Source organism: Thamnophis elegans, chromosome 10 (assembly GCF_009769535.1).
Source record: "Thamnophis elegans isolate rThaEle1 chromosome 10, rThaEle1.pri, whole genome shotgun sequence".
Classification (NCBI taxonomy): Eukaryota; Metazoa; Chordata; class Lepidosauria; order Squamata; family Colubridae; genus Thamnophis; species Thamnophis elegans.
In genome coordinates, this window is record NC_045550.1 from 65366803 (window position 1) to 65389051 (window position 22249).

The 22249-nt window shown below is 44.5% G+C and overlaps 1 protein-coding gene across 1 annotated transcript in view; it reads right to left on the bottom strand.

Moving 5' to 3' along the window:
• Window positions 1–3839: 3839 nt before the first annotated feature.
• The window catches only part of PSMD2 (proteasome 26S subunit, non-ATPase 2), a 42620-nt gene continuing 24210 nt past the window's right edge, over window positions 3840–22249 (bottom strand). The window contains exons 10-21 of the mRNA XM_032225337.1: window positions 19546–19652; window positions 16571–16698; window positions 15724–15811; window positions 14740–14902; window positions 13417–13518; window positions 13045–13190; window positions 11762–11845; window positions 10985–11153; window positions 7537–7631; window positions 6734–6860; window positions 4321–4439; window positions 3840–4140 (exon numbers count right to left, since the gene is read on the bottom strand). Coding sequence (XP_032081228.1) covers window positions 3958–4140; window positions 4321–4439; window positions 6734–6860; window positions 7537–7631; window positions 10985–11153; window positions 11762–11845; window positions 13045–13190; window positions 13417–13518; window positions 14740–14902; window positions 15724–15811; window positions 16571–16698; window positions 19546–19652 — 1511 coding nt within the window. The 3' untranslated portion in view covers window positions 3840–3957. The remainder of the gene's footprint in view (window positions 4141–4320; window positions 4440–6733; window positions 6861–7536; window positions 7632–10984; window positions 11154–11761; window positions 11846–13044; window positions 13191–13416; window positions 13519–14739; window positions 14903–15723; window positions 15812–16570; window positions 16699–19545; window positions 19653–22249) is intronic.

The following is a 22249-nucleotide window of genomic DNA, read 5'->3' on the forward strand; positions in this document are numbered from 1 at the left end:
GAAGGGGAATGCCGCTGGTGGCGAAGAACCAGAGGGCCTCGTTCCAGTGTGACTGCATCATGGCCTGGAACTGGCTGACCATCTCAGTTCGCTAAGCCTCCAGGTGCTGGAACCTGGCCTTGCACTCCTGCAGGTCTTCCCTCTGCTTGGAAAGCCTATGCTCGTAGTCCTCAGTGAGGTGCTTCTGCTGAGCCTCCTCCTCGGTCAGATCCAATTTGAACTGAGCTATTTTGCCAACTCTTTCTCATGGTGGCTGCTCAGCTCCAGCAACTGTTTCCTGTTGGGGCCCTAAGGAGCCCAGGTGGGCAGGCGAGGAGTGGTTGGGAGGGGAGGAGCGAGTAGAGGCCGGAATTCTTCATTGGCCAAGTGTGATTGGACACACAAGGAATTTGGCGCTGGGGAAATATTACAACTTCATAATGCTTTACAGCACTCTCTGAGCGGTTTACAATTAAGCTAAAGAAGGAGAAAGCCAGTCAGTTTCCACAATACGGTAGCTTAACTTGGAGCTTAAATTTTTCCACAATCATCACCTGGCCACATCTTTGATGCTATATTGAGCTCTCAAGCTTCTTTTCGGCAATAATGTAGTCCATTTTATTTTTGTATATTACATCTGGCGATGTCCAAGTATAGCCGCATTACTTTGCTTCTTTGAAGACATTTGAAGAAAACATTGGAATGGCAAAAAAAATGGTGTAAATTAGTTTCCTGCTCTGTTTCAATTTCTTAAGCCGTACAGTCCAACTACATTTTCCTTTTTCATATTTTTACTTTGGTATTCCAAGAAAAATTGAAGGATAGTATTTGAACATTCAAAAATTTGAATGAACCCCAGTTGAAGACTGTTAGAAGGAAGGAATATAAAGTTGGTTTATTTGATCACGGTTAAAAAGAGCTTTTGTTTTGTTTTTTTTAAATCAACCTTTTGTTGACATCAGGATTGAAAATTTGATTTTTTTATATATATTTGCCAATAATAAGGGCTGCAATGGGAGGGGCACAAAGGCTTAAAGACAGCTGGAAAGCTGTCAGCCCGGGTTCAAGACCCAAACAATGTCTGATATGATGAGGTGAGGTTCTTTTCTCCATATCCTGCCAACCTAGCAGTTTGAAAGCATACAAATGTATGTGTGGTAAGCAGGGCATATTGGGGGGGGGTCTTGTGTGCAAGGGTTGCAGTAGGCATGCAGGAGCCACATGTGCAGGGGGCGCCTGTGTGTTGCATTTTGGGGGGTTCGGGCGCGCATGCGGGCTTTGGGCACTCAGTCCGGAAAAGATTAGCCATCACTGGTATAGGGACTTCTGCTTGAGCAGGGGGCTAGACTAGATGACCTCCAGGGTACTTCGTAGCTCTATTCTGATTAAAAATAAGGTTTGTTTTTTTAAAATGCAGTAGATATGGTACATAGATGTAGTTGGAAGCATGGATAGTTTGCAGAATTAAGAAGATATGCTAAGATACAGTGAATGGTATTGGTAACCCAAATTTAGATTAATTTTGTTCTCGTTTCCCTTTTTTTAAAAAAATACATAGACTTCTTGTGGCATACATTTTATACTTTCTCTGCATATCCTCAAAGGAAGTGTGATAGGCTACACAAATGTGTCTTCATAACGTGCTGTGCCCCAACCACGTAGGAACCATTTTTTAAATTATTATTCTAGCTGCTCTCAATAATTGCAATTAAAATGTTCCAGATGGGGACTGCAGCCAAGAAATTAAAAGACACTTGTCCTGGGGAGGAAAGCTATGGCAAATCGAGACAGCATACTAAAAAGCAGAGACATCACCCTGCCAACGAAAGTGCATATAGTCAAGGCTATGGTTTTCCCAGTTGCAATGGATGGCTGTGAAAGTTGGACCATAAGAAAGGCTTATGACGTCAAAGAATGGAGGCCTTTGAACTATGGTGCTGGAGAAGACTCCTGCGTGTCCCTTGGACTTCAAGGCAATCCAACTGGTCAGTCCTGGAGGAGATCAATCCTGACTGCTCTTTGGAAGGCCAGATCCTGAAGGGGAAACTCAAATACTTTGGTCACCTAATGAGAAGGACTCACTGGAGAAGAGCCTCATGCTGGGAACGATGGAGGGCAGGAGAAGTGGGGAGGACGACAGAGAATGAGGTGGCTGGATGAAGTCACCAAAGCATGAGCTTAAGTGGACTCCGGGAGATGGTGGAGGAGAGGAAGGCCTGGAGGAACATTGTCCATAGGGTCGCAATGGGTCAGACACAACTTTGCAACTAACAACAACAAAATGTTCCAGTTTGGGATGTTTTTACTTCTGTTGAAAACAGTCTGCAACCTGTGATCAGTATTAGAAGATATTCACAGGACAAAGGAGGCTTCATATATGGTTGCTCATTCCATCAAAAAAGGGACACAGTAAAGGTCTCCCTCATATGTGCTAGTCGTTCCCGACTCTAGGGGGCGGTGCTCATCTCCGTTTGAAAGCCAAAGAGCCAGCGCTGCCTGAAGACGTCTCCATGGTCATGTGGCCGGCATGACTCAACGCCGAAGGCGCACGGAACACTGTTACCTTCCCACCAAAGGTGCTTCCTATTTTTCTACTTGCATTTTTACATGCTTTCGAACTGCTAGGTTGGCAGAAGCTAGGATAAGTAACAGGAGCTCACTCTGTCACGCGGCACTAGGGATTCGAACCGCGGAATTGCCAACCTTTCTGATTGACAAGCTCAACGTAAAAAGGGACATATTGGCGCATAAATCCCTGGCACAAAGATCATCGCTACACTCTTGGCAGCCTCTCCTGCGTAGAGCGCACCTTCCCCAAATGAGCAGCAGTTTATGACTCAGCTGAACCGCTTGGAGAGAAAGGAAAAAGATCCTTTTCCCCACTGCCGTCTGTTCCTCAGCTGACGCAAAGCACCAACTGGCCCTGACTCAGCAATCCAATCAGCTAAACATAGCAGGGTTCTTCCCCACCACCAGCATCCCATTCCTTCCACAGGAAGAGCCTCGAGGTACTGAACATGGTGGTTTCCTTGCGGACGTTTCGTTACCCACTGATGGGAGTTTCCTAGTTTGGATAATGAAACATCTGCAAAAAAACAACACCCACCCACCCAGTAACATTTAGAGGAGGGGTCTCCAATCTTGGCCACTTTAAGCCTGGCGGATTTAAAGGTACTACAAAGGCTCAAGGCAACCCCAACCCAAGGGGTTTAAGACTCAACTCCTTCAAGCCTTACCTTTTCCCAACCCTGCAGCCAAAATACAAGAGCTCCCCCTCCTATTTTCCCTCTTAATGAGCCACGGTGGCGCAGTGGTTAGATGTGCAGTACTTCAGGTTATTTCTGCTGACTGCCGGCTGCCTGCAATTTAGCAGTTCGAATCTCACCAGGCTCAAGGTTGACTCAGCCTCCCATCCTTCCGAGGTGGGTAAAATGAGGAGCCAGATTGTTGGGGGCAAATATGCTGACTCTGAGAGGGTTGCAAAGCACTATAGAGCGCTATATAAGTGCTAAATCTTATTAAGTGCTAATGAAGGAAAGAAGGAAGGAGGGAGGGAGAGAGGGAAGGAAAGAAGGAAGGAAGGAAGGAAGGAAGGAAGGGGGGAGGGGAGAGAGGAACAGGCCGGGTGGTGCAGTGGTTAGAATGCAGTATTGCAGATTGACTATGCCCACTGCCAGAAGTTCGATCCTGACTGACTCAAGGTTGACTCAGCCTTCCATCCTTCCGAGGTGGGTAAAATGAGGACCCAGATTGTTGGGGGCAAATAGGCTGACTCTGTAAAACGCTTAGAGAGGGGCTGTAAAAGCACTGTAAAGCAGTATATAAGTTTAAGTGCTGTTGCTATTAAATAAAAAGAAGCCTTATTCTGAAGACAGTTTATTTTCTTTCGACAAACAATTTATGTAACAAAACAAAAGAGAGAGAGAGAGAGAGAACCGTCCCGTTCCCCCACCACCCGCATCCCGTCCCCCAGGCAACTCAGACGTCGTAGTTGGGGTTTTTGCGCAGGATTACAAAGCCTTCCAGGATAGGTGTGACAGGTAGGTGCTCTTCCGTAGCCAGCTCTGCCCGCTCGCCGTGGGCCAGCAGCACTGGGGTTGTGTGAGTCTGGAAGCCGGTGATCGTCTTTGGCTTCCCAGCTTGACCGACCACATCCACTGCCTGCAGTGAGGAGGGGGAGGAGCAGGCATTAGTAGGGGCAAAATATTCAGACAACCATCATCCAACTTCAAAACCAAGGTCCCCGCAACAGGGCACCAAATACTGAAGTGGTCCAGGACCCCCAAGTCTTCCTGGGACCCTCTCCACCCCTGGCTGGTTGCTCTCTTGGAGACCACTTACCTGCCCCACCCTCACCGACACTGGCAGCGGCCGCAGCTCCTCATCGAAAGTCACCAGCATGCGTGGCTGCATGGCAGCCACGAGGCCATAGAGCACGTAGTGGGACTTCCCAAGGATGACTAGAAGAGAGAGGAGGACAAGGGACAAAGTTTGAGGGGACTGGACCAAAAGTGGAAGGGCTTTCTCCACACTTCTTTAATGTTGTTCATTTTGACAGTAGCGTCATGTGGTTTATGTGATGGACCTGGACTGTGAAAAACCATTTTCATGTCCATATTTTGCTTGGGCTCCGGTTAATTGTTTTGTCGTAAGTTAGCCCACTTCACAAAATTGCTGTGGTTGAGGTTAAGTTAGGGATGACCCCATTCCGAAACCCACCCTGAGTTCCGAAAAGAAAGAGGGGATATAAATGCAATAAATAAATATCACTGAACGATGCCTCATCTCTCACTTAGGTACGATGCCATAAACAGAGATGGAGTCAGCCACGCAGAGTTCCCAGGAAGGGACACAGAAGTAAAAGAGAGGCTGATTTCTCTTGGATGCTTTGCATTTTGCCAAGAAGGAGGGTTTTTCCTATCTGGCGCAAAGCAAGGGGGTTGTAACCAAGGATCTCTAACCAAACCCTAATCGTAAAATAAAATATGGCTCAAACATACAGAAAAGAGTCCTCTTAAAACACGGGAAATACTTAGATCAACTTATAATAACAGTCTCTCCGGGTTCAAGCCTGGCGGCCATCTTTTACATTTGGGTCTTCAGGCCTGCCACATTTAATGCTGTGGGAAAATGGGAGGGGGGATTATACAGACAAAGGGAGATATATAGTCAAAATAACATTCCTTTCTCAGAGAGTCAAGGACATTCTACCCTGCACCTGGAAGGGTGTGACTGGGAGGCACCTCCAATTGTGACGGTGCATTGATTGGACCATGTGATGGATATGGGGGTGCTGGGCAGGACTTGAACATTCATTTGGGTGGGGAAAACCTGGAAACTTTCAGATTCGGGTTTTCCCGGATGTGCCAATTTATTAGTTTTCCCTTCTAATAAAATGGAGAAGGGACATGGTGGCTGAGTGGCTAAGACGCTGAGCTTGTCGATCAGAAAGATCGGATGTTCGGCGGTTCGAATCCCTAGATTCAAAGTAACTCCTGTTACTTGTCCCAGCTCCTGCCAACCTAGCAGTTCGAAAGCATGTAAAAATGCAAGTAGAAAAATAGGGACCATCTTTGCCTTAGGTGTTGAGTCATGCCGGCCACATGACCACGGAGACATCTTCAGACAGCGCTGGCTCTTCTGCTTTGAAACGGAGATGAGCACTGCCCGCTAGAGTCGTGAATGACTAGTGCATATGTTTCGAGGGGAACTTTTGCCTAAGAAAATAGAACTCTGAAGAAACTCAAGCCTCAGAGTCTTCTTTTGTTGGGGGTGTTACTTGGAATGCTGACACTTGCTTGGCTATTCAACCTACCAACCAAGGATGCGTTTCAGAGGCAGGGACAGAGGGAGACCGAAAAGTGCTATCGGTAGTTCCTCTCCACCGGATATCCTTGCCAAGGGGCTGGTTCAGTGAAGCAAGGCAGCCTTGGACTTTGGTGAAACTACAAAAAAGAGGTCCCAGAAATGGCTGCAGGACGTTCTCTAGGGTGGGCAGCCGCATTGGCAGCAGACCGTTGCAACTGTGACCGTCAATAGGGACACTGAGCCATTTTGCCAAAGCTCCCCCCCCCCCCTTCCTACAATGGGAGGGAGACTTTTCACAAGGGTTCCTGCTTTTATCCGCAAGCAATCAGGAAATCCCAAAGGCCATTTTTGAATCCTTCTCCTAACCTCTAAAAGAGGTTACCGGGGCAAGCATGGAATGGAAACCCGAGAACCTTCTACTAAGCATTAAACCAGAAAACATGAGCAATTCAATATGGCATTTGAGCCTACATATAATTGTGGCCGCAAGAATAACTTATGCACAATTTTGGAAATCCACTACCATACCGTCGGAAGATGCTATAATTAAAAAGATCTATGAATGTGCAGAAATGGACAGAATGACGGGTTGGCTGAGGGACAAAGGAGAAACGGAACATTATCTTAGCTGGAACTTATGGTATATGTGGGCGACAAGGAGAACGGCAGGGACTTAAGACGGGGAAAGTTAAATAGCAGTTGTTAACAATGGGAACTAAAAGTGAACGTGGGTATTGTAATAGATCCCTGAATTTTGTAATGAGAAGATGTGGCTTAGAGACCTAACAACGAGGAAGGGAAAAAAAGTTGGGCTGTGAATGACTGTCACCGCGGGGGGGCGGGGTATGTTTAAAATTGTATTTGTATGTTTTATTCTTTAAAAAATGTATAACTAATAAAGATTACTTTAAAAAAAAAAAAAAGGAAATCCAAAAGGGGCACTTACTGTTACGGACATCCAGGAAAGAGACCAGCACGGTTAAGAGGCCGGCCACAGCAACCTGGCTCATGAGCTGCCGGTCACTGTGGTAAGGACAGAGGGTAAGCGTTCCTTTCCCAAGGTGGGTCAGACCCTGCGCAGCAAAATCAAAAGTCAGAGGTTGGTAAAACATCCTCCCGAACTTGACTCGAGCAACGGCTTGTCCTCACTAACTCCCAGGCACTGAGCAGGGCAAAGAGGCAGGCCGGGAGAACCTGTGCCAGTGGCTCCCCCACTCGTAACGCCGACCAAGATTCTCAGTTTCCTTCCATAGTTGTCAGTTATCACCATATTTTTCCATGTGTAAATCAATACTTTCCCTTAAAAATATTTACCGTATTTTTCGGAGTATAAGACTCACCAAGGTTTTGAAGAGGCAAATTAAAAAAAAAGTTTTTGCACTATGTAAACCTCTCAAAAATGACTCGTTTTTCGCGAAAATGGGCCCGTTCCCCCCACCCCCCAAAAGGGCATGAACAAAGGAAGTCCAGTTGCTTCTTGAAAAAAAGCACGTTTGGGACAACCTGGATGACTGAGAATCTCCATAGGCATTGCTAACAGTGGTCTGCTGTGTGGGTCTCCGGCGTGAGCCAAAGGTAAGTCTCTCAGGTGTGATTAAAGGTTAAGGTTTGCTGTGCTTAGCGCCACAGAGGAATCCTGAATATTCGGCATAGCCAAATAATAAAGATGCTCATTACTCTGGGTGTTTCCCTTAAATGTAAGGATGCCCCAAGCCGTTTATTGGGGCAGAAGTTAGACTGCACCATTACCTGAGCCAATCGCACCATGAAAAGGTTATTGGGATCCTTAGCGTGATATTGTGCCAGCTGTCTCAGCATTGCAGCCAGGCGAGCATTGTTGGTACCTATGGATAGAGACAGAGGGTCAGGCAAGCAAAACAAGAAAAGAAAGTACTTGTGGAGAGGGGGAAAGAAAGGATGCCCTATTCCAGTTCAGGGAGCTTCATCCAGAATACATGTGTAAATAAACTTACTGAGAGTATAAGCCGTCAGAAAAAATTCCAGAAACTTTCAAGCTAGATTACTTGGTTTTTAATTACACTAAATGGAGAACAATCACTGAAGCAAGTGGATCAATCAGGTGTTTATGATACCTTTTTTTTAACCACGCATGACCTCCGTGAAAAAAATTCCAAGATTACTGTCTGCACAAAAATAGAAGGATATTTCCATTCCCACCATGGTTGATGGAAGCTGGCAGATGGGGCTAAATTGTCTGTTTTTGAGTCAAGAACAGAATACAAGTACTTTGCTTGCTACGTGGAGACAGCTTCTGGACTTTGTGCTTGAGGTGGGAAAAAAGTGAAACTTTGATTTTGGGTTTTAATGATTAGGCTGATTTTGTTGCTTTTCAAATGGCTGGTTTGTATTATTCCGGAAAAGTAAAAAGTTGAGGTTCGATGTTAATGCTGTATTCTACTGAAACAGAGGGAGTTGGAAGTCAATGCTTTCTGATTCCCCGACCCCCTCTCTTCCTCCTCTCCTCACTTTTCTTTCCCCTTTTCCTTCCCATTGCATCATATTTTTGTGATTTTATTCTATAATCTAATACAAAATGTTTTTTTTAATTCCAGGTTCTATCTCCATCAACAAATTTAGGCAGTGCTAGAAGAAGCTTTAACGCTCAGAGAGACCAGGCCAACGAGAATAATAACTGGACAATTTGAAATGGTCTGGGTAGCTTTCTATACCACAAATCCCTAAACCTCCAATTTCCCCAAAGCTCTGTTTTTGCTACAATAGTTTTGTTGTGGCCCGCCAGTGGCCAACGGAGCTGGCAGCAGATTCGGACAGTGAGGAGGTTGGGAAGGAACATGAGCTAGTCCTGGAGTCTGGGGAAGACTCTGATGAGGGCTCTGTGTCGGAGGCAGAGAGGGGGCCAGAGCCATATGCCAGTTATCAGCTGCCTTCAGAGTCAGACATCAGTGAGTCAGACAAACAGCTGGAACCTGTTAGCAGTGTGAGCATGCGCAGAGTTGCCAAACAAAGGGAACAGCTAAAGAACAGAGGTCGACTTGGGAGTAAGGCCACAGATGGATGAGGAATGGCCCCTCCCAGAGGAAATAAAAGAGGAGCGAAAAGGGAGTAGAGTTTGCAGGAGACAATTTGTTCGCTTAATTGGTTCGTGACTCTCTGAGATTCCTTGCCATGTTTTGCAGATATCAGCCTGGCAGCTCTCCAAGCCAGATAAGGTCTGTGACTATAAATCCTCCCTTGAAAGACTTGGCTGGATGTGAATGAGCAGAATTCACAGTGAATTAATAAAAGGGGTTTTTGTCAGGACAAGGAGTTTGCTTCATGCTCTTGGGAAGCCTCGGTCAGAACAAGATTAACTTTACTACTACTCTAGAAGAAGCCCAAAAGGAAATGAGGATTCCTGTTTCAAATCTACTCTCAAGTAGGTTTCAGGTTTCAGGTTTCGTTTTATTTATATGCCGCCCTATTCCCAGCGGGACTCAGGGCGGCTCACAAACCCAAGAGGGGAAGGGAAACACAAGAACTTACAAGTACAAGCATTTAAAATAACCAACAGACACACAATCAAGAGGGGAAGGGAACTCATCGACCCCAGGCCTGCCGACACAGCCAGGTTTTAATGGCTTTTCGGAAGGCCTGGAGAGAGGTGAGGGTCCGAATCTTGGCGGGGAGTTCGTTCCAAAGGGCCGGAGCTGCCACAGAGAAGGCCCTCCCCCGGGTAGTAGCCAGATGGCATTGGCTGGTAGACGGAACCTGGAGGAGGCCAACCCTGTGTGATCTAATGGGTCTTTGGGAGGTAATTGGCAGCAGGCGGTCTCTCAAGTACCCAGGTCCAATACCATGAAGGGCTTTATAAGTGGCGACTAGCACCTTGAAGCGTATCCGGAGACCAATCGGTAACCAGTGCAGCTCGCGGAGGATAGGTGTAACGTGGGTGTACCGAGGTGCACCCACAATCGCTCGCGCGGCTGCATTCTGGACGAGCTGAAGTCTCCGAATGCTCTTCAAGGGCTGCCCCATGTAGAGCGCACTGCAGTAGTACTGCAAAGTACTGCTGCATATCCAGCCAAGTTCACATGGGATGCTCTCTAGGTCTCCACTCTCATCTGTAGTTCAGCAGTTCTCATTCCTTGTTGCCCTTCTTCCCTTCTCACTCACTGCCTTTTCCTGAAAATGCACCACTCTGTTTAAATTAATTTTATGTCGGCTAGTTCTCTGGAATATATTTAAGTCAGATAATCCTCGAGTTACGACTGTTAACGGAGCCTGCAATTTCAGTTGTAGTCATGATGGTAACAAAGCAAGTCACTACCATGCCCGATTTTATGATCTTTTTGGAGGTAGTTGTTAAGCAAACGCCCCATTGTTAACTGTGGAGTGTTGGTTTTTTTTTGCCAGAAATTGGAAGTACATTTCGGTTTCCAGCAAAAACATCAGAAACTGTGATCAAGTGTCCACAGAAGGCTGTAAATGGCTGTAAATGCCAAAGGGTTTGTATGTCAAAATAATTCTAGTTTACTACCAAATTCTTGTCTAGCCTAATGCATACCCCTCCCTCCCTCCCCCCCAACCCCCCTCCTCCTCCCCCCCCCCGACTTCCCAGAACCCGTACACGGTATGGATTTTTAACAAATACAGTCTAAAATCTACTGAGAAAAAAGAAATAAAGAAATTAATGACATTCTACATTGACCTTAGCTTCTTCTTGCTGAACTAACTTTAAACAATTTAAATCATTTCTGATCTTAAGCATAGGCTAACTGGAATTTCTTGGTCCCGTATTTATTTTGTATATAGTCAATCCATTTTTTCCAGTCTCATTTATATCTCTCATGCCAAATGGTTTGAAAGAGGTCATTTATGTCCAAATTGAACAGCCCTCTCTCAACAGAAAGGGGGGGGGGGGAGAAACGACATCATCTATCTCCAGTCTACAACACGACTTTCAGCAGTTCCAAGAAGGCTCCACACCCATTTGCACCTCTCCGATAAACCTCCAAGTGGCCTTAACGGCTCTCTAAAAGAATGCAAATGACCACAAATAAGAATGAATATAAATCCTTCCATTTCCCATCATCCAATCAGAGCTGAAAAAGCTTTTTGGATGAGAAGCGACAAGAAGCATCTTCGGGACAAATCTTGACCTGGAATCGTTGAGAATCTCTGTAGACATTAAGCACCAGTAATGCCCTCCCTGAACCAATACCCTGGACAGGCTTACCGCTGCCCACCATGCCCATGGCAAAGATGGAGTTGTAGGACACCTCGGGGTCAGCATCGTGGGAAAACTTGCTGAGAGTGTCAAGGATGTTGAGGCGAGGGTTGGACACAGAGATGAGAGCCAGAGCTAACGGAACAGCTCGTCGAAGAGTCGGTTCCCCATATCGTAGCTGGGGGGGGGGGGGGGAAAAGAGGACCATTAAAGTATCAGGGTCTTTTGCTGCAGACCATTGCGGTTTATAATCCTACCACAATAACACATCCTGGACAAAAATAAGCTCTTTGATCCCAAGTGTGCAGGTCAGAACAAAAACTTAAAATGTCCCCAGAGGCCGTCTGCTACTTAAGAAAATAACGGGAAGTCATTACATTCACCCAAAGATGCTTTTTCAAATGTTAGTTCTGAACTGAAGAAGCTTCTTGGATGAGAAGTGAAACGTCCTCAAGGAAAAACAAAGGAAGTCTAGTTTCCTTTTGAAAAAGCACCTTTGGGACAGGTGCCTCCTGCACCTCAAAAATAAAAAGACCTCCCCGAAAATAAGGGCAAGAGCTTATTTCGGAGGTCAATAGATTAGTTTATTCAATTTGTATGCCACCCTATTCCCGAGAGACTCAGGGCGGCTAAATAAATAAGACCCCGTCTTATTTTCTGGGAAACACAGTATACTTAAACTATACTTCGCACGACTAAACGAATGGTTGAAAGTTGAAATCCACCTATTATCTTTACTGCCCCACCCCACCCCCACATTCCAGGTGTCATCAGCCTCCTACTCACCAGGTGACCAAAGGTACGAAGAGCCATCTCTGCCCCAATCTCCTCGCCCATAGCGATGAGCGCAATCCCCAGCACCGCCACACCCTGCAGCAGGAAAGACCTCATGTGAAACCACAGGACACCTCGTAACATCGCTAAATATGGGAATTTTATTTTATTTTTTTACTGGAGAATAAACGCACTGGCCCAGAGGCTCAAGGCAAGACAGACAAACATTCAAATCAGGTTGTCTTGTAAAAGGAGGTAGGGGAGAGAAGCAGGTTTACTGAATTGAGTAAAAACTCAGCCTGTTAACAATTCATGGCATCCCTCCGTTTTAACCAGGGTTCTGTTTATTATGTAACTTTTAACTTGCAAGGGTCAAATTTGGGAATAAAGCACAGTTTCCGCTTCTCGCAGTTTGATGGGTAAAAGCCAAATGAATTTTCGCTGCTTCGGGCAAGATGGTTGGAGAACATTTGTACTGACACCTGAATGAGGTTTCAGTATCTCATTTTTCTGTCTGCTCTCCTGGTAACTATCAGAAAAAGAAACTATGAATGCAAGACAAGACAAAAACAGTACCGTATTTTTCAGAGTATAAGACGCTCCAGAGTGTAAGACGCACCTCAGTTTTTAGGGAGGAAAATAATAAGAAGAAAAATTCTGCCTCTACCTACCAGCATCCATGGTATTCAGCTGACACATGGTAGCAAGGTCAGCCAATGAGTAGGCATAGCAACTAAGTCAGCCAATGAGGGCTATTTGGACTCTGAAACAGCATTTGCTGTGTGAGCAACAAGGAGACAGGAAGGAGCCTTAGCTGAGAACTGAAAGTGAAACTGCTTGTGTTTTGCTTGTATTTACTGCTACCTTGGAAAACCTGCTTTTGGGAATGTATTGTACATTATTATTATTATTTTGAATTTTGCTGAATCAGTTACTGTGCTTTCTGAATGTGATTGCTGCTGCAAACTCTGACCAGGCAGGTCAGCTTCAGCACTTATCGCAGCCTGATTCAGCACAGCTGATTGGCGGGTGGATCGGACTGCTGGAATACCCCCAATCAGCTGTTCCAGGCTGCAGGGATTGCCACAGACCATCACCGCCTCCATGCCTTGCGTTTTTGGCCTCTGGTGGGGCTACATTTGGTGTATAACACGCACCCAAATTTTTACCCTTTTTTTAGAAGACCGCAATTACGTTTTTGTCCTGTTAACTGAACACATCGTCACCTATTAGTGTCTATTCGGTTGTTTACCCAACTCAAAGGCAAAGTGCAAAAAACGGGCAGACGTCATTACCTGGTGCGCGCCCATGTCAGCCGCACTATCTTTCTTCTCTTTGTCCTTTTTGTCCTTCTTCTCTTTCTCCTCCTCCTTCTCTTTGGAATCAAAATGCTCGCTGCAGATATGAAGCAACTGCTGAACCTTCAACACATTCCCAGATCCTGCAGGGGACAACACAAACTTGTAATTCGAATTCACATTGCATGCGTCGACATCATGCAATTACATTGGTCTGGGTTACACCTCACATGCTCTGCTGAGAAAAAGCCCTAGCAAAATAAACATGCTAGATCTTCACCCGAGTTCGCTGTGTGTTGTGTGAATGCAGACCAGGAATAATAAAAAGGACAGGACTCTCCCAACCTCCCATTCCCACACCAGACTAACCTGCGTAGGCACATATGTCCACAAGGGTGTTGGCAAAGCTACGGAAAGGTTCGGACACAACCTGCAGGGCAGCCAGGATTGCTTCAATGGCCTCACCCTTTCCTGTAAAAATTGGGTGCGAAAATACTTCAGCATCCACTCAAGCGACCGATGTTGTATTTTTTTAAAAATATCATTTTTATTTTATTTTTAGAAAATAGAAAAAAAAGAAAGGAAAATAGGAAATTAAGGGTGGGAAAAGGGGGTGTGAGATACAAGGGGGAAGAACAGAAAGAAAGAAAAGGGGGCATTGATTTCTAACCCTTCCCAACACAGTACAAGATAAACACACTCCAGACTCAACTTTTCGCTTTTACACATTAATATATAACTAGCCATTTCTATAACACCAAATCTTTCTAATCAACAAAACCAACATTTCATTTTTTTCTTCTTCACAAGCACAAATTCCAGAAGTGATATCCAACTAAGAACATATTTTCCTCTTTAAATAAAGTAATCCACTTCACCATCCCTTGTTATGGAAATAGCGTATTTTTTGGAGTATAAGAAACACCAAGGTTTTGAAGAGGCAATTTAAAAAAAAAAGTTTTTACACTCTGCAAACCTCCCAACTGCCCGTTTTTTGGAAAAACGGGCCCATTGTTTATCAAAAAATTGCATGCATAGTCTTTAGTAGGCTTACAGAGTATCCTGGGGGCTGTGGGGGGGGGGGCAAAACTGAGCAAAAAACAAGCCCATTTTTCACCCATTTCTGCCCTCCCCAGCCCCCAGGAACACTTTGAAAGCCTCCTAAAGGCTATGCACGGCCATTTTGGTGAAGGGGGTGGGGTTTCTGGAGGCAAAAAATGCTGTATTTAGTGTATAAGACGCGCCCAGATTTTCAGCCTCTTTTATGAGGGAAATAGATGTGTCTTATACTCTGAAAAATACGGTAATGTGTATTTCTCTTTGCACCTAGTAATCCTTATGAACTGTCACTATTTTTATTTACAAAATTTATTGCATTTCTCTATAATTCTTTGGCCTTAAAAAAAGAGAGAGAAAAGAGAGAGGGGAACTTTTTTTTTCCTTTTCACCCTCCTTTTTTCCCTTCAAAGTACTAAACTTCTTAAGAGTTTCGTAAAATGGGACAAAACTCACTTAACAAAATGTTTCATTTAGCAAGATAAATTGTTGAGCCCAGCAACATATATTTGGGGCCCAATTATGGCTGTAACCCGAGGACTACCTGTACCTATGATCAGCATTCAAGGGAACCTCCCTCTTATTTCTCCAGGCTTTTTTCTAACGTTCAGGGACCATCCTAGAGAGTTCACTTACCCAGGTGGTTCAGGCCCAGGCCAAGAGGCAGCCATCTGGCATAGGTGTCCTTCAGCTCCGTCTCGGACTTCTCCATAATGGTTTGGAGGATGGTGGAGGTGACATCTCCATTGCAAGAGCCCACGGCAATGATTCCGCAGGCCAGGGCTGTCACACCAGCCACCTGGAGACAGAATAGGACAACAGAGGTGGAAGGGACCTTGGAGGTCTTCTAGACCAGGGCTCGGCAACCTTAAACACTCAGAGCCATTTGGACCCAAAGGAAAACGCCAGAAGCCATATGCCTGACTATTTCCTGAGCGGCCACAGAACTAGCATCTGTAGTTGAATTAAACATTCCGTTTTCTTCTGAAACTTTTCTTGGGTTTATCCATGGCTGGCCTATCTGGGGTTGAAAAGCTCAATAAATCACCTGCCGGCAGGTATCACACATTGGCGGTTGTGATGCATATGTTACGCAGGGAGCCGGAGCAGAGGGATGGAAGAGCCACATGCGGCTCCAGAGCCACAGATTGCTGATCCCTGTTCTAGTTCAACCCTGTTTAGGCAGGAAACCTTATACCATTTCAGACAAATGGTTGTCCAATCTCTCTTCCAGTGGGAAGTTTTTCCAAAGAGAGAGAGGGCCCAGTTCACACTATCACCTTCATAAGTTCTTAGAAGAAACCACACCAGGAGGGGGGGGGGGAAGAGAGAGTTATCAGGCAGAGTTTTGCAAGAAAAGGCTATTTCTTGCAAGTTACAGCAGGGTCTCCAAACATGGTAACTTTACGTCCTGTGGGCTTCAACTCCCAGAATTTCTCAGCCAGGTCATGCTGGCTTGGGAATTCTGGGAGTTGAAGTCCACATGTTTTGCCATCCTTTGCCCTCAGAACGTTTTGTGAAAAAGCCCCACTTAGGTGGAGATCAAGGATCTCCAATTCCGTATCCTCGCTCCTTTCCCACCACATATCTCTCAGCCAATCTTGGTCTCTTCTCTCTCACCTCCATGCTGGATTTGGAATCCCCCATAACAGGAAGCAGCAAGGTCAGGACATCTTCTCGGTTGGATCCCGCGTAGGCCAGCCCCAGCCTGCCAAGAGAGCACAACGTGGTTTGAAGGATATATAGTCTGTTCTATGTGAGGAAGAAATGGAATGTTGTGGTCCACCAGAAGCCAGCGGTGATGGCAGCAGATTCAGACAGTGAGGAGGTTGGGGAACAACATGGGCCAGTCCTGGAGTCTGGGGAAGACTCTGATGAGGGCTCTGTGTTAGAGGCAGAGAGGGGGCCAGAGCCGTATGCCAGTTATCAGCTGCCTTCAGAGTCAGACATCAGTGAGGAAAAGGAACAGCTGGAGCCTGTTCACAGTGTGTGCATGCACAGAGTTGCCAGATGAAGGGAACAGCTAAAGAACAGGGGTCGACTTGGGATTAAAGCCACAGGTGGACAATAAATAGCCCCTCCTATAGGGAATAAAAGAGGAGCAAAAGAGGAGTGGAGTTTGCAGGAGGCAATTAGTTTGCTTAATTGGTTGGTAACTCTCCGAGGCTCCTTGCCAAGTTTGGCAGCTCTCCAAGCCAGAGAAGGTCTGTGACTGTAAATCCTCCCTCGAAAGACTTTGCTGGATGTGAATGAGCAGAATTCACAGCAAATTAATAACAGGTTTTTTTTGTCAGGACAAGGAGTTTGCTTCAGGCTCTTGGGAAGCCTCAGTCAGAACATGAAAGACTAGGCAGACTGAGGAGGACCTAGACTGTTGCGGGGGGCATAGGCCGACTTTGTAAACCACTTAAGAGAGGGCTGTGAAGCAGTTTATAACTCTAAGTGATGTTGCTGTTGCTGTTCTTACCCAAAGATGGCACCAATGCGCATCGTGTTGCTGTTGTGAAGGATGTAGTCGGAGAGCAGCGCAAGGGCTGGGTCGCATTCATTCCTCACACCAGAGTTCACGATGCCACAAGCCAGGAGAGCCCCTGACTGGAGAAAAGACAAGGAAGGAAAATATGGTTCAGGATACAGGATACAAGAGATATATCTAAAAGTCTAATATGTACAAACAGATATTATTATGTGGTTAATCTTTGGTGAGATTCACAGCCTTTGGGGCTGGTTGGTAGCTCAACAGCTCGAGTCCTAACCAACGACCTAGGAACTGTTAAGGTAACATCGAAGAATATAAGTTGTTCCAAGTAGGGTAGTTTTTTGTAGAATCAGAATGTTCAAGTCTGATAAATTTTAAATGTCCAAATAGCGAGGTAGCCCTTTAGGTATTGCTCCAAGGGCTCCAATTACAATTGGGACAACACACGATTTCTTTTTCCACAGTCGCTCAACTTCAATTTGCAAGTCCCGGTACTTTGTGACTTTTTCTTGCTGTTTATCTTCAATTCATGCATCTCCAGGTATTGCAATGTCAATGAACCATACTTTTTTCTTTTCAACTATTGTTATGTCAGGTGCGTTGTGGGCCAAGTGCCTGTCAGTCTGGATTCTGAAGTCCCACAAGATCTTGACTTTCTCATTCTCTAAAACCTTCTGAACCTGATGTTCCCAGTGGTTTTTGCTGTACTCAAATCCAAACTTTTGGCACAATTTCCAGTGAATGATCTTAGCAATGCGGTCATGGCGTTGTAGGTAGTCAGTTTGTGAAATTTTGCTACACCCACTGATCAAGTGGTCGACTGTCCCGTCTTTCTCATTACAGAGGCGACATTTGCTGTTGGTGGTAACATGTTGAATTTTTGTCTTCATGCAGTTTGTGGCTAAGGCTTGTTCTTGAGCTGCCAAAATAAAGCCTTCTGTTTCTTTTTTCAGTGCTCCTGATCTTAATCAGTTCCAAGTTAGCTTTTGGTCAGCTTTGCCTTCAATACTTTTCAAGTATTGGCTATGCATAGCTTTGTTTTTCCAATTTTCAGCTCGCTTCTCAATTACTTCTTTCTTATATTCAGCTTTTGACTTAGTTGTCTTTAAAAGGCCTCCTTAAGCAGTGGTTCTTCATTTTTCTGGATGTAATCATTCAAGCTGTGTTTTTCTTCTTCCAAGTCTGTTTTACTTGTAGGAGTTCTCGACCATCCTCTGCTCTTGGTAGATATAATCGGTCAACATTACTTTTAGGGTGCAAAGCATGATTCATTGTCGTAAGCTTCCTTGTTTTTCTGTCCAAATTGTCCAACTCCATCTGGGTCCAGTCAATTATTCCTGCAGAGTATCGGATCACTGGTATAGACCAGGTATTTATGGCTTTTATGATGTTTCCTCCACTCAATTTGGACTTTAATATCTTGCGAATTCGTCGAATGTACTTGGCTGAAGTTAATTCCTTGACTTTATTATGCATTAAGTCAGAGGCCTCTAAAATCCCCAAGTACTTGCAGCCTTCTTCTGGTTTTACTGCCTTCTTCATTCTCAAATTCTATTCCATCATCTTCTATGACCTTGCCTGCTTTGGTTGCCATTGTTGCACATTTGTCAATTCCAAACTGCATACCAATGTCTTGGCTAAATTCTTTTGTGCTTTCAATTAATTAATTCAGTTCAGCTTTTGTTTTACCAAACAGCTCCAAATCATCCATGTACACCAAGTGCGAAATTTCCATTATATTATTAATTAATTATTATTAATTATTATTAATAATAATTATTATTATACAATTGTATCACAGCGGCCAGTTGTTTCGCCGGATTTGGCATTGATTACTAGTTGGGCCTCACCCAGGGGCCTAGGATGTCGTAACGTATTTTCGTAATATGCGTATAGATCCAAGCAGTGTGGCTTTTTGCATTTGACTGATGGTGATTTTGTCAATTTTTAACTGTTTTAAATGTAATTCCAGTGCTTTTGGAATAGCACCCAATGTGCCAATTACCACTGGAATTACCACTGCTGGTTTGTGCCATAGTTGTTGAATTTCGATTTTTAAGTCCTGGTATTTTGCGATTTTTCATGTTCCTTCTCGGCGACCCTGCTATCACCTGGTATTGCGATGTCTATGATTGTGACCTTATTTTTCTCAACCAGTGTGATGTCTGGTGTATTATGCGCCAGTCCGTTTGTATACGGAAATCCCACAAGATCTTGACCATCTGATTTTCGGTGACTTTTTCAGGCTGATGTTCCCACCAGTTTGTTGCTGTTTTAATATTATAATTTTTGCACGAATTCCAATGGATCATTTGTGCTACTGAATTGTGCCGCAATTTATAATCAGTCTGCGTGATTTTTTTACAGCAGCTGAGTATGTGATCAACAGTTTCATCAGCTTCTTTGCAAAGTCTGCATTTGGCATCATCAGAGGATTTTTCGATTTTGGCCTTAATGGCATTTGTGCAGATAGCTTGTTCTTGCGCAGCCAGGATTAGTGACTCTGTTTCTTTCTTTTAATGTACCTGCTGTTAACCATAACCAAGTTTGTTCACTGTCCACTTTATCTTTTATTTTTTCCAGAAATTGGCCATGCAAAGTTTTGTTCTGCCAACTCTCCATTCTTGATTTTATCATTTGGCTTCTCTAGAATGTTCCAGAGGTGGCAGAGACAAAAGTTTCCCCCCAAAATACAGAAAAACGGCCTGAAAAATGTCCTGGTTTTGGCAGTTTTTCGGGCCTTTTTCAGGCCATTTTCAGGTTGTTTTCAGGCCAGCTGGTTTTCGGATTTCCAGTGCCCGGTGTGCGTGCATGCACGTACATTCCAGTTTGGGCACTCAGTGCCAAAAAGGTTCGCCATCACTGCCCTCCATCTAAATCCTGTTCGAGAGGAGTTGCCTAACTCAAGGTATTTTCTACCTGCTCCACATGGGAGTATTTAGGTTAGCAGTAGGGTTGCTCACCTTGATGTAGTCTTCCGAGGAATACAGGTACTTGTCAATTTGGGTGAGGCCCCCATCCACATCCCACAAGAGAATCATCCCCAACGAGGCAGCAGCACTCAGCATCCCTGCAGAGTAAATGGGAGTCATGAGAAGACCAGCACATATGCAAACGATGGCCATTTTTACTCATTTCTGTTTTACTCCTTGCCAGCGTTAATCAATTCTGGGTAATGAACCACCTGGGAAATCTTGCATCCATCCACCTCCAGCTATTCACAATACATTGTGATTCCTGGGGCTGTCCTAATTCACATACGTACGGGGGAGGGGGGATGAAGAAGGGAGTGTCAGGGTTCCAAATAGCATCCAAACTTAAATCAATGTCCGAGGCAAAGGATTCCTCAAAGTTCCAATTTATTAAGAGAGCCTTGTTGGCACATCTGGGAAAACCCAAATCTGAAAGCTTCCCAGTTTCCCCCCGCCCAGTTGAAAGTTCAAGAACTTGGGCTTCGGGGGGAGGACCTGCCACCGTCGGGAGCTCAACGGAGCTCCTCTCAGGGTTCTGGTCTGTATATCTTATAAGATCTATAGATATCTCCCCTTTCTGGCAGAAAGGGGCAGGGAGAAGGTCAGTCGTTAGGATCTCTTTGTAATTCATAGCTTTTTTTTTTTGCTGTGAATGGAGAAGAGGTTCAACATTAGCTGAGCTTTTACTCCAGCCAGTTCTCCGCAGCTGCCTTTTTTGCAGCCCTAGGCAGATTGCCCCCCCCCCCCCCCCCAGGACAAAGCTAAGCTATTTAAAAATTAATCCGGGCGGGGACCATTCCTGAGGAATTTCTTTTATTACTATCTAAAATACCAGCTTCAACTTTGCAAAAGGCTCCCTTTTCTAGCTGCGTCACAAGATGGCGATCTTATAGCTTTTGTGTTTGATGTGACGTACTTAGCCAGCCCTACTCTCCTGAAGGCTTCTCCGTATTAATTGTTAAAAGATTAACTGAGGGGAGCAGAGACTTTGATTCTTGGCTAGCCTGATTGCTTGTCTTTTATCTTTATTCTGGAATGGCTCCCAAATCTAAGCAGAAGCGCTTCCTTAATAACATATCTCAAAAAACTGCTATGAAGCCGCTACCCTTGCCTCCTACGTCCTCCACTGGAGATTTGTTAACACAAGAATTTCTTCTCAAAACGCTTAATAATTTCAGACAGGAAATTAATCAACTGATATCGGATTTATATGATCAATTTGATGCTAAAATTGCTCAAGCAAAGGAGGATATGATCGGAGTAATGACAGTCATGACAGATTATATTGATGAAACGGAGGATAAATTGGAACTTTTGGAAGAAACTAACTTTAATTTGACATCCAAAATTCAAACGTTACAACAGGAAATTGAAAATGCTCAAAAACAACTTGTCATGATAAATTATAATAAGACTGCCTTCGCAATAAGAGTTAGAGGACTGCGTGAAAACAAACAGGAGAATTTGAAACAGATCTTCTTTGAGGCTCTTAGCCGCTCGGTGGGAAGTCCGGGACTTAACTTTGATTGGCAGATTCAAAAAATTTACCGCCAGAATTCGTGGGTAGCAAAACAGCGACAGCTTCCGAGGGACATAATTATATACTTTACCACAAGGGAATCCAGAAATGTGATAATACAGAAGCTTTACAACAAGAGGTTGAGAATTGATGGACAGGACTTGATTGTTTTTAAAGAGATACCATCTCAAATATTAAGAGCAAGGAGAGATTACATTTTCTTAACTGAAGAACTCAGAAATTCTCAGATTCCATACAAATGGGAAGTCCCAGCTGGCATTACAGTTACATTTGGCAATCAAAAAACACCGCATTAATTCTGTCTGTGAAGCCCGAGAATTTTATTACAAGACCCTGAAGGCGGGACTTCCTGATTCATCCGGACCTGGAGAGAGACAAGGAGAAGGAGAAGACAAGCAGCGAGACACGTGGCTACAAGGCGGAGGGTGTTGCTTTCCTCTTCCGGAAGGGCAGAAGAGTAAAGAATAAAGGCTTAGCGATGTTCTTAAAACTTTATGATTTCTGCCTGGGATAAAATGGAAAAGTTGTATATCGATGATGAGACATGGAGACTGAAAGAAGCGTTGCTGATTGTGGACACATATTGTATATAAGATTTGTTTGAACTCTAACTCAAATTGCACATGAATTATTTTCCTAGGCGAGGAGAGCGGAGATCGCGATCTTTTTGAGTTGTGGTCTGGGACGAACGGAGTTGGGAGGCGCGTGGGAGAGGGAAGGGTAGCGAAAGCTTAACTAGACTATTTGGGGCTAGAATGCAAGCTGATGTTTGTATCAGTTGCTATTTCAATATAAGGTTAAGAAAGATTAGTCAGAGAGTCTCCAGGAAGGTGGAGTAAATATGTGAGGAGCAATGGACGCGGATAAAATATATATGTGGATATGGATAAAGGCAGGGTGGAAGGTAAAAAAATTTACATGTGGATGTGGGTAAGGATAGAATGGGAGGTGTTGGAAATGAAAAATGAAAGAAGTACTTGAGTTTAATGGTTTTATAGAAAGGTTTGGATATTCGGATAAAAAGAGATAAATTAAAGTCTGAATAGATAGATAAAGCAATGAGACTTTTAGTTGGGGAATCCTAATTGATTAACTTACCTGGCTCTAACACAGTTTGAAACCCTGCAAGTAGTAAAATAACCGAAATTTGGAATG